Here is a 12,527-nt window from a genome sequence, read left to right as displayed (position 1 = left end):
CAGGTGTATCTCACTGATCATCCCTAATGCCAACATCTCATTTGGCCGCCTTTCCTTCCAGTTCTCTGCTGCCTGTGACTGGAACGAATTGCAAAAATTGCTGAAGTTGGGGACTTTTATCTCTCTCACCAACTTTAAACATCTGCTATCTGAGCAGCTAACCGATTGCTGCAACTGTACATAGTCTATCGGTAAATAGCCCACCCAATTTACCTACCTCATCCCCATACTGTTTTTATTTATTTACTTTTCTGCTCTTTTGCACACCAGTATCTCTACCTGTACATGACCATCTGATCATTTATCACTCCAGTGTTAATCTGCTCAATTGTAATTATTGGCCTACCTCCTCATGCCTTTTGCACACAATGTATATAGACTCTTTTTTTCCTTTTTTTCTACTGTGTTATTGACTTTTTTATTGTTTACTCCATGTGTAACTGTGTTGTTGTCTGTTCACACTGCTATGCTTTATCTTGGCCAGGTCGCAGTTGTAAATGAGAACTTGTTCTCAACTAGCCTACCTGGTTAAATAAAGGTCAAATTAAAAAATTAAAAAAGGTTAATTCGCCGTTAGTCAGCACCTCCACACAAAATAATTTTGCACACCCAGCTCATGTTTTTGACTCTGAAGCCTATCTAAATGTAGTTTCTCTCCTTACACTGGTTCTCTCCTCACCACCCATCTCTGATTCCCTACAGTACATTTGAGTAATTTAGCAGATGCTCTCATCCAGGGCGACTTACATGAGCAATGCCTTGTTCAAGTGCACATCAACATGTTTTTTTACCTCATCACCTCAGGGATTTAAACCAGCAAACTTTTGGTTACTGGCCCAACGCTCTTACGCGCAAGGCTACATGCCACCCCCACAGTATGATACCGAGTTTAAGGGATGAATCTGTCTTGGTATTAGCCTTAATACCATAGTAGCATAAAACCTTTTTTCGATCTAAATGTGAGGTAATGATTTATTTGTATTAACATGAAGAGTTCACCTCACTCTCTTCCATTGTTCTCCATACTGTAGGTGGAGGAGTCTGGTCTCATAACATGAAGAGTTCACCTCACTGTCTTCCATTGTTCTCCATACTGTAGGTGGAGGAGTCTCTCATAACATGAAGTCTCATATTGTTCATACTGTAGGTGGAAGTCTGGTCTCATAACATGTTCACCTCACTGTCTTCCATTGTTCTCCATACTGTAGGTGGAGGAGTCTGGTATCATAACATGAAGAGTTCACCTCACTGTCTTCCATTGTTCTCCATACTGTAGGTGGAGGAGTCTGGTCTCATAACATGAAGAGTTCACCTCACTGTCTTCCATTGTTCTCCATACTGTTCCATTGGTGGAGGAGTCTGGTCTCATAACATGAAGAGTTCACCTCATTCTCTTCCATTGTTCTCCATACTGTAGGTGGAGGAGTCTGGTCTCATAACATGAGTCTGGTCTCATAACATGAAGAGTTCACCTCATTCTCTTCCATTGTTCTCCATACTGTAGGTGGAGGAGTCTGGTCTCATAACATGAAGAGTTCACCTCACTGTCTTCCATTGTTCTCCATACTGTTCACCTCATTCTCTTCCATTGTACTCTATACTGTAGGTGGAGGAGTCTGGTCTCATAACATGAAGAGTTCACCTCATTCTCTTCCATTGTTCTCCATACTGTAGGTGGAGGAGTTTGGTCTCATAACATGAAGAGTTCACCTCACTGTCTTCCATTGTTCTCCATACTGTAGGTGGAGGAGTCTGGTCTCATAACATGAAGAGTTCACCTCACTGCCTTCCATTGTTCTCCATACTGTAGGTGGAGGAGTCTGGTCTCATAACATGAAGAGTTCACCTCACTGTCTTCCATTGTTCTCCATACTGTAGGTGGAGGAGTCTGGTCTCATAACATGAAGACTTCACCTCATTCTCTTCCATTGTACTCCATACTGTAGGTGGAGGAGTCTGGTCTCAAGACTTCACCTCATTCTCTTCCATTGTACTCTATACTGTAGGTGGAGGAGTCTGGTCTCATAACATGAAGACTTCACCTCATTCTCTTCCATTGTACTCTATACTGTAGGTGGAGGAGTCTGGTCTCATAACATGAAGACTTCACCTCATTCTCTTCCATTGTACTCTATACTGTAGGTGGCGGAGGCAGGTCTGATCAGCCACCCTCCATGGAAGCTGAAGGTGATTCAGCTGTTTGAGACCCAGAGGGTCCGCCATGGCATGATGGCCCTGGGACCCAGCGGAGCAGGAAAAACCACCTGCATTCACACCCTGATGAGAGCCATGACAGGTGATAAACATCCCCATCAAAACACTGGACTTATTTGACCTTTATTTACTTCCCCATGGCAGTCATACTTAACTAAAAGTTGTGTTAAGTGAATGTGTGTGTGTGTGTGTGTGTGTGTGTGTTTGCACCCACAGACTGCGGCCAGCCGCACAGAGAGATGCGTATGAACCCCAAAGCAATCACCGCCCCTCAGATGTTTGGCCGTCTAGATGTAGCTACCAATGACTGGACTGACGGCATCTTCTCTACCCTGTGGAGGAAGACCCTGAGAGCCAAGAAAGGTGAGACGGACACCTCTTATTTCATATTTTTATATATTGTGTGTTTTTGTTCTGCCTTGTTATTGTGAGTAATACATTGTTATTGATTATTATTGCATTGTTGGGTTTTGCGTTTGCGAGAAAGGCATTTCACTGTGCTTGTGCATGTGACATTAAAACTTGAAAGAAATACCCTGGACTTATACGGTCCTTGCTTTACACATGTATTTTTTTATTTAACTAGGCAAGTCGGTTAAGAACAAATTCTTATTTACAATGACGGCCTACCAAAAGGCAAAGGGCCTCCTGCGGGACAGGGGCTGGGATGTAAAAAAAAATATATATATATATATATAAATATATATGAGAAAACACACATCATGACAAGAGAGACACCACTACATAAAGAGACCTAAGACAACAACATAGCATGGTAGCAACACATGACAACAACATGATACCAACACAACATCCCTGCAGCACAACATGGTAGCAGCACCAAACATGGTACAAACATTATTCGGCGTAGACAACAGCACAAAGGGCAAGAAGGTAGAGACAACACATGCATGTTTACTCAAGCATTAGACATGTTAGAGCATGAACCCACATACAGTGCATACCATATAGTCTCTATGAAATTCATGTAGAACAAAGGGGTAGACCAATATTCTCATATCTTTCTATTAATTTCCCTATCATTTCCCTATAGTTTTACTAAAAGTGATATTCTAATATGCTCTGACCTCCATAGTTGATTTTGATTAGTTTAATAAGCAGACTGGTTCTAATGTCTCACTCCTCTGCAGGGGAGCACATCTGGATAGTACTAGATGGACCAGTAGATGCTATCTGGATAGAGAACCTCAACTCTGTACTGGATGACAACAGGACTCTGACCCTGGCCAATGGAGACAGGATCCCCATGGCTCCCAACTGCAAGATCGTGTTTGAGCCCCACAACATCGACAACGCCTCGCCTGCCACCGTGTCTCGTAACGGAATGGTGTTCATGAGCTCTTCTGTGCTCGACTGGAGCCCCATTCTGGAGGTGGGCACAGGTACCTTCGCTCACTCTTTATCAGTGCATAAAACTGTGTGTGTGTGCGTACATCCGTGCATGCTTGCGTGTGTGCATCTTTGTCTATGTGTCTGTGTGTGTATATTTGTGTATGTGTGCATCTTTGTCTGTGTGTGTGTATATGTGTGTATCTTTGTCTGTGTGTGTATATTTGTGTGTGTGTGTGTGTGTGTGTGTGTGTGTGTATCCTTGTCGGTGTGTATGTATTTGTGTATATGTGTATCCTTGTATGTGTGTGTATATGTGTGTATCTTTGTCTGTGTGTGTATTTTTGTGTGTGTGTGTGTGTATCCTTGTCGGTGTGTGTGTATATGTGTGTATCTTTTTCTGTGTATGTGTGTATCAAATCAAAGTTTATTTGTCACGTGCACCGAATACAACAGGTGTAGACTTTACAGGGAAATGCTTACTTACGGGCTCTAAGCAATAGTGCAAAAAAGGTATTAGATGAACAATAGGTAATTAAAGAAATAAAAACAACAGTAAAAAGACAGTAGCGAGGCTATAAGAGTAGCGAGGCCATATACAGGCACCTGTTAGTCAGGCTGATTGAGGTAGAATGTACATGTAGATATGGTTAAAGTGACTATGCATATATGATGAACAGAGAGTAGCAGTAGTGTAAAAGGGGTTGGCGGATGGTGGGTGGCGGGACACAATGCAGATAGCCCGGTTAGCCAATGTGCGGGAGCACTGGTTGGCCGGGCCAATTGAGGTAGTATGTACATGAATGTATAGTTAAAGTGACTATGCCTATATGATGAACAGAGAGGAGCAGCAGCATAAAAGAGGGGTTGGGGGGGCACACAATGCAAATAGTCCAGGTAACCATTTGGTTACCTGTTCAGGAGTCTTATGGCTTGGGGGTAAAAACTGTTGAAGCCTTTTTGTCCTAGACTTGGCACTCCGGTACCGCTTGCCATGCGGTAGTAAGAAAGACCATTTTTAGGGCCTTCCTCTGACACCGCCTGGTGTAGAGTTCCTGGATGGCAGGCAGCTTAGCTCCAGTGATGTACTGGGCCATACGCACTACCCTCTGTAGTGCCTTGCGGTCGGAGGCCAAGCAGTTGCATACCAGGCAGTGATGCAACCAGTCAGGATGCTCTCGATGTTGCAGCTATAGAACCTTTTGAGGATCTCAGGACCCATGCCAAATCTTTTTAGTTTCCTGAGGGGGAATAGGCTTTGTCGTGCCCTCTTCACAACCATCTTGGTGTGTTTGGACCATTCTAGTTTGTTGGTGATGTGGACACCAAGGAACTTGAAGCTCTCAACCAGCTCCACTACAGCCCCGTCGATGAGAATGGGAGCGTGCTCGGTCCACCTTTTCCTGTAGTCCACAATCATCTCCTTGGTCTTGGTTATGTTGAGGGATATCTTTGTCTGTGTGTGTATCTTTGTCTGTGTGTGTATCTTTGTCTGTGTGTGTATCTTTGTCTGTGTGTGTATCTTTGTCTGTGTGTGTATCTTTGTGTATATCTTTGCCTGTGTGTGTGTATATTTGTGTATGTGTGTATCCTTGTATACATGTGTGTTTGTCCCCATGCAGGGCTGGCTGAAGAAGCGTTCCCGTCAGGAGGGAGAGGTGCTGAAAGAGCTGTTCTCCTCTTCCTTCCCAGAGCTCTACCGGTTCACTGTTCACTGTCTGAAGTACAAGATCGACATGCTGGAGGCCTTCGTCATCATGCAGAGCATCAACATGCTGCAGGGCCTCATCCCTGCCAAGGTAGACACCCGAAACCTCCATATCCCAACCATATTAAAAACCCTGCAGAAGGGGGATAATATCCATACATCACTGAGCTCTATGAATACTGTTGGAGTGAATTTCCCCACATTCCTCATAGAGACAAATTGGAATGTTCTAATGCCTAACTGATTTAATTAATCCTGTCATTGTGTGTCCTTAAGCACTCTTTTCAATTACTGTTGGACTGTAACTCTCTGGACTCTGCATCTATGTGAGGGTGGATTTCCATTTCCCTTTACTGTAGGTGACTGATTCATTTGAGTACAAAGTAGGAAATATAGTAGATCTAATGATGTGAGAGGCTTTGGTACAGTATGTTGTGTTGATAGTGACTGTTGTTGTGTTCCAGGAGCAGTGTGGGGAGTTGTCCAGGCAGCATGTGGAGCGTCTCTATGTGTTTGCTCTCATGTGGAGCATCGGAGCTTTACTGGAGCTGGAAGACAGGAGGAAGATGGAGAGCTGGCTCCGTGGCAACGACAACATCCATCTGGACCTCCCAGACATACCATCAGACAGCAAGGACACCATGTTCGACTACCATGTCACTACAGGCGGTGAGGGGTTCATGTTCAGTAGACAGACTCCAAAAACTCACAACACACACTCAGTCCTCTTTTTATTGTTATGGAAGACACAGTGAACAAAAAAATTAACACAACATGTAAAGTGTTTCATGAGCTGAAATAAAAGATCCCAAAAATGTTCCATATGCACAAAAAGCTTAAGTTTACATGTCTGTTCGGGAGCATTTCTCATTTGCCAAGATAATCCATCCACCTGACAGGTGTGGCATACCAAGAAGATGATTTAACAGCATGATCCTTACACAGGTGCACCTTGTGCTGTGGACAATAAAAGGCCACTCTAAAATGTACCGTTTTATCACACAACACAATGCCACCGATGTCTCAAGTTTTGAGGGAGTGTGGAATTGGCATGATGACTGCAGGAATTTCAGAGCTGTTGCCTGAGAATTTAATGTTCATACCATACTGTACCGTAATGTCGTTTTCGAGAATTTGGCAGTACGTCCAACCGGCCTCGCAACCGCATACCACGTGTAACCACGTCAGCCCAGGACCTCCTCATCCGGCTTCTTCACCTGCGGGATCGTCTGAGACCAGCCACTCGGACAGCTCATGAAGAATTTCTGCACAAACTGTCAGTAATTGTCTCAGGGAAGCTCATCTGCGTGCTCGCCGTCCTCACCAGGGTCTTGACATGACTGAAGTTCGGCGTCGTAACCGACTTCAAATGCTCACCATCGGTGGCCACTGGTACGCTGGAGAAGTGTGCTCTTCACTGATGAATCCCGGTTTCAACTGTACCAGCAGATGGCAGACAGCGTGTATAGCGTCGTGTGGGCGAGCGGTTTGCTGATGTCAACGTTGTGAACAGAGTGCCCCATGGTGGCGGTGGGCTTATAGTATGGACAGGCATAAGCTACGGACAATGAACACAATTGCATTTTATCAATGACAATTTTAATCCACAGAAATACTGTGACGAGATCCTGAGGCCCATTGTCATGCCATTCGTCCGCTGCCATCACCTCATGTTTCAGCATGATAATGCACTGCCCCATGTCGCAAGGATCTGTACACAATTCCTTGAAAGTGAAAATGTCCCAGTTCTTCCATGGCCTGCATACTCACAATGTCAACCATTGAGCATGTTTTGGATGCTCTGGATCAATGTGTACAACAGTGTTTTCCAGTTCCTGCCAATATCCAGCAACTTTGCACAGCCATTGAAAATGAGTGGGACAACATTCCACAGGCCACAATCGACAGCCTGATCCACTCTATGCAAATGAGATATGTCACGCCGCATCTGCTCACACCAGATACGGACTGTTTTTCTGATCCACACCCCTCCCTTTTCTTTTAAGATATCTGTCACCAACATATGTATATCTGTATTCCCAGTCATGTGAAATCCATAGATTAGTTAATTAATCAATTTCAAATGACTGATTTCCTTATATGAACATCTTTGAAATTGTTGCATGTTGTGTTTGTTTTTGTTCAGTGTAGATCATAAGATCATATTGGTCTTTCACAGTGCTCTTGCTCAGTTATAAATATCACCATCAGATCTCTCATTAAACCATCAATATGCGTTAAATTCACCTGCACAGCTGATGTTGGTGTTACCTTAGTCCTGCTTGCTACCAGTCTATCATGATATGTTCACCCTCCGGTGGGTATTATCATCAGAAAAATGTTGTCCTTTTTGAACAGAATAAGGGTAATTTATCTATTTGACAGTCATTCTTTACAACTGAACTAAAGTATTTCCATCTGAAGACATCATGGATGATGAAAATTCCAGCTGAGGACATCATGGATGGTGTTCATGATGCTCGTATTATTTGTTTTTCAATGACTTATTCTTGTATGTGCAGGTCAGTGGGTCCACTGGAACACACGGGTAGAGGAGTACGTCTATCCGTCAGACCTCACCCCAGAGTACGGATCCATCCTGGTCCCCAATGTAGACAATGTCCGCACTGACTTCCTCATCCAGACCATCGCCAAACAGGGCAAGGTGGGTGTCCATATTCCCAAAGGGACTCAGAGTAGAATTGCTGATCAAGGATCAAGTCCCCTTTGTACACTATATATAAAAAAGTATGTGGACACCCCTTCTATGGGGGGGCAAACATTGGTAGTAAAATGGCCTTAAGGAAGAGCTCAGTGACTTTCAACGTGGCACCGCCATAGCATGCCACCTTTCCAACAAGTCAGTTCGTCAAATTTCTGCCCCGGTCAACTGTAAGTGCTGTAATCGTGAACATGGAGCAACAACGGCTCAGCCACGAAGTGGTAGGCCCCACAAGCTCACAGAACTGGACCGCCGCGTGCTGAAGTGTGTAGCTCGTAAAGATCGTCTGTCCTCTGTTGCAACAATCACTACCGAGTTCCAAACTGCCTCTCGAAGCAATGTCAGCACAATAACTGTTCGTCAGGAACTTCATGAAATGGTATTCCAAGGCCGAGCAGCCAAACACAAGACAAGCGTCATCTGGAATGGTGTAAAGCTCGCCGCCAGTGGACGGACACTAATCCGGGTTTGGCCGAATGCATAGTGCCAACTGTAAAGTTTGGTGGAGGAGGAATTATGGTCTGAGGCTGTTTTTCATGGTTCAGGCTCAGCCCCTTAGTTCCAGTGAAGGGAAACCTTAACGCTACAGTATACAATGACATTCTAGACGATTCTGTGCTTCCAACGTTGTGGCAACAGTTTGGGGAAGGCTCTTTCCTGTTTCAGCATGACAATGCCCTCTTGCACAAAGCAACCATACAGAAATGGTTTGTTGAGATCAGTGTTGAACTTGATTGGGCTACATGGAGTCCTGACCTCAACCCCATCGATCACCTTTGGGATGAATTGGAATGCCAGGCCAAATCGCCCAACATCACTAATGCTCTTGTAGCTGAAGTCACTGCATCCATATTAATGCCAATGGTTTTGGAATGAAATGTTCAATGAGCAGGTGTCCACATACTTTTGGTAATGTAGTGTATATACAGTGCATTCAGAAAGTATTCAGACCCCTTACCTTTTTCCACATTTTGTTACGTTACAGCCTTATTCTAAAATGTATTACATTTATTGTTTTCCTCATCAATCTACACACAATACCCCATAATGACAAAGCGAAAAGAGGTTTTTAGAATTTTTTACCAACGTATTAAAACAATAAAACAGAAATACCTTATTTACATAAGTATTCAGACCTTTTGCTATGAGACTCAAAATTGAGCTCAAGTGCATCTTGTTTCCATTTATCATCCTTGAGATTTTTCTACAAGTTGATTGGAGTCCATCTGTGGTAAATTACATTGATTGGACATGATTTGGAAAGGCAAACATCTGTTTATATAAGGTCCCGCAAAAACCAAGCCATGAGGTCGAAGGAATTTTCCGTAGAGCTCAGAGACAGGATCGTGTCAAGGCACAGGTCTGGGGAAGGGTACAGCATTGAAATTGGCTACAGCATTGAAGGTCCCCAAGAACACAGTGGCCTCCATCATTCTTAAATGTAAAAGAGCTTCCAAGAGCTGGCCACCCGGCCAAACTGAGGAATCAGGGGAGAAGGCCCTTGGTCAGGGAGGTGACCAAGAACCTGATGGTCACTGACAGAGCTCCAGAGTTCCTCTGTGGAGATGGGAGAATCTTCCAGAAGGACAACCATCTCTGCAGCACTCCACCAGTCAGGTCTTTATGGTAGCGTGGCCAGATGGAAGCCACTCTTCAGTAAAAGGCACATGACAGCCCGCTTGGAGTTTGCCAAAAGGCATCTAAAGGACTCTCAGAACATGAGAAACAAGATTTTCTGGTCTGATAAAACCAAGATTGACCTCTGGCACCATCTCCACGGTGATGCATGCTTGCAGCATCATGCTGTTGGGATGTTTTTCACCGGCAGGGACTGGGAGACCAGTCAGGATCGAGCTTGAGAGGATTCGCGGAGAAGAATGGGAGAAACCCCCCAAATACACATGTGCCAAGCTTGTAGCGTCCTACCCAAGAAGACTCAAGAGTGTAATCGCTGCCAAAGGTGCTTCAATAAAGTACTGAGTAAAGAGTCTGAATACTTATGTAAATTTAATATTTCAGTTTTAATTTTTAATTAATTTTCACCCCAAAAAATGTAAAACTCTTTTACTTTGTTTTTATGGGGTATTGGGTCCATTTTAGAATAAGACTGTAACGTAACAAAATGTGGAACAAGTGAAGGGGTCTGAATACTTTCCGAATTTACTGTATATTCTTATTATAATCTAAAATGATCCTATATCAGCAATCTTGTTCTGAGTGTGCACCTATTGTTAATTTGGCTTGTATGTGGAGGATAAATTATCCCCTAGCCATGTGATCTTGGTCCGATCCTCAAGAGTAATCCCTTGCTCATTTTGTCGCAGGCTGTGTTGTTGATCGGAGAGCAAGGCACAGCCAAGACCGTCATCATCAAGGGATACATGTCAAAGTACGACCCCGAAACTCACATGGCCAAGAGTCTCAACTTCTCCTCCGCCACAACTTCACTCATGTTCCAGGTATTACACCTCCAAAACAACACCACACACTTCCTGTCTTTACTCTAACTTTTCAACTTTTAGATGGGTAGGACTTTCTAAGATCAGTTGTGAATGAATGTAAAGGTTTTCCAGTCACTTGTCAGAAGGTTTATCTGACTACTTCAGGTCTATGCAACATTTATGTACAGTAACATTACTTCAAATGTGTGTTTTGTTCCTTTAATTCACTGTCTGTAAAGATGAAACACTCAACCCAATCTTTCTTTCTTTCCAGCGGACTGTGGAAAGCTTTGTGGACAAGCGGATGGGCACCACCTACGGCCCTCCTGCAGGGAAGAAGATGTCAGTCTTTGTGGACGACATCAACATGCCAGTCATCAACGAATGGGGAGATCAGGTCGGACTCAAACTCAGCACTCGTTAAATCACCATAGCGAAAGCCCAAAAATTACCATTTTCCCATTTGTTAGCCTGGGAAACCTTACCATATGAAATTGCAATCCGATAGTGTACAGCTTATGTACAGCCTTTTTACCTAATTTCCTAATTTGACTCACCCCGTTTTAGGTCACCAATGAGATAGTCCGCCAGCTGATTGAACAGAACGGGTTTTTCAATCTGGAGAAGCCGGGGGAGTTCACCAATATAGTGGACATCCAGTTCCTGGCAGCGATGATCCACCCAGGGGGAGGCCGCAACGACATCCCACAGAGACTGAAGAGGCAGTTCTCCATCTTCAACTGCACCCTGCCCTCCAACACATCCATCGACAAGATATTTGGTGGGTTTGGCTCCTTTAAAAACTCTGGAATTGCATCTGTGTGGAGACTCTATGGTTTATCTTCTTGATCAGTGTGGGTTTCCTCTCCCCCTCTAGCATATTTAAAAAAAATATATATATGAATACCCTGTAATTTGAGTTACCAATACTACTTCTCATCCATTGACACTGGGCTTTGAATTTTGACTCTATTAGATATCTATAAATACATATATAATTACACCATTATATATATATATATATCAATAAAAACACTATTTTCTTTAACTTATTTACCTCAATGCTTCGCCCACCTTCATGTCGTCAACCCCTTTTCCCCTCACCTCATTTATTTCCCTGACCAGGAGTCATTGGGACAGGACACTACTGTGTCCGGCGAGGCTTCACAGAAGAGGTGCGTGGAACTGTGGCCAAGCTGGTGCCGCTGACCCGTCGGCTGTGGCAAATGACCAAGGTCAAGATGCTGCCCACTCCGGCCAAGTTCCACTACATCTTCAACCTCAGAGACTTTTCCAGAGTCTGGCAGGGCATGCTCAACCCAACCGCTGAGTTGGTCAACTCTCTTACTGTGAGTCCATTAAAACCTCTAAAGAGAATTTGCGGTGACACTTTATTTGGATAGTCCATCTGTAGATGCGCTACAGACTATCAGTAATATTTCAACTATCAACTAACCCTGAACTTAACCCTTACCCTAACCCTTATTCTAAACCTAACCCTTACTGTAACCTTAGCAAGCAGCTGCTTATCAACAGATAGTTTGTTGGTAGAATGACATGCTCTACAGATGGACTATCCGGACTATTCAAATAAAGTGTGACTGAATTTCCTCTTGAAATACATTAACATAAAAAAATCAATCAGTCAATCCAATACAACTAGAGGAATACATATCAAAAGGTTTCTCACTGGATCCAAAGGTCTGAATGATCTTCTGTCCTAAGTTACAGTGAAATTCTGACATTTAATCAGCAGTCATTCTGTGAATGTAGAGTTAACATTTCCATGAGATAAAGTTTGTTTTATTTGGACCCTGTATGCTGAAGGTGTTGCTTCAGCTGTGGAAGCATGAGTGTAAGCGTGTGATCTCAGACCGGTTCACCATGCCAGAAGATGTAGCCTGGTTCGACAGGGCCATGGCCAAGCTAATAGAGGTGGAGCTAGGAGAGGAAGAGAGGGCTGTGGTCGACTTCGGAGTAGACAGCTACTTTGTTGACTTCCTAAGGGATGCTCCTGAAGCTACAGGTATAGCCAGAGCACCAGGTACTGTATAGCCCCTTCACATACATACACTGTATCTATCCCATGATC

The 12,527-nt window shown here is 43.8% G+C and overlaps 1 protein-coding gene across 1 annotated transcript in view; it reads left to right on the top strand.

Moving 5' to 3' along the window:
- Positions 1-12,527, top strand: part of LOC135522128 (dynein axonemal heavy chain 5-like) — a 75,283-nt gene that overhangs the window by 44,363 nt on the left and 18,393 nt on the right. The window contains 11 exon segments of the mRNA XM_064948113.1: positions 2,143-2,296; positions 2,431-2,577; positions 3,366-3,607; positions 5,187-5,363; positions 5,737-5,941; positions 7,795-7,937; positions 10,319-10,453; positions 10,710-10,832; positions 11,003-11,216; positions 11,561-11,784; positions 12,263-12,461. Of these exon segments, the coding sequence (XP_064804185.1) occupies positions 2,143-2,296; positions 2,431-2,577; positions 3,366-3,607; positions 5,187-5,363; positions 5,737-5,941; positions 7,795-7,937; positions 10,319-10,453; positions 10,710-10,832; positions 11,003-11,216; positions 11,561-11,784; positions 12,263-12,461 (1,963 nt within the window).

Source organism: Oncorhynchus masou, chromosome 30, assembly GCF_036934945.1.
Source record: "Oncorhynchus masou masou isolate Uvic2021 chromosome 30, UVic_Omas_1.1, whole genome shotgun sequence".
In the NCBI taxonomy this organism is placed as follows: Eukaryota; Metazoa; Chordata; class Actinopteri; order Salmoniformes; family Salmonidae; genus Oncorhynchus; species Oncorhynchus masou.
The sequence above is the reverse complement of the archived record's forward strand: the minus strand, read 5'-3'. Positions and strand labels throughout refer to the sequence as shown.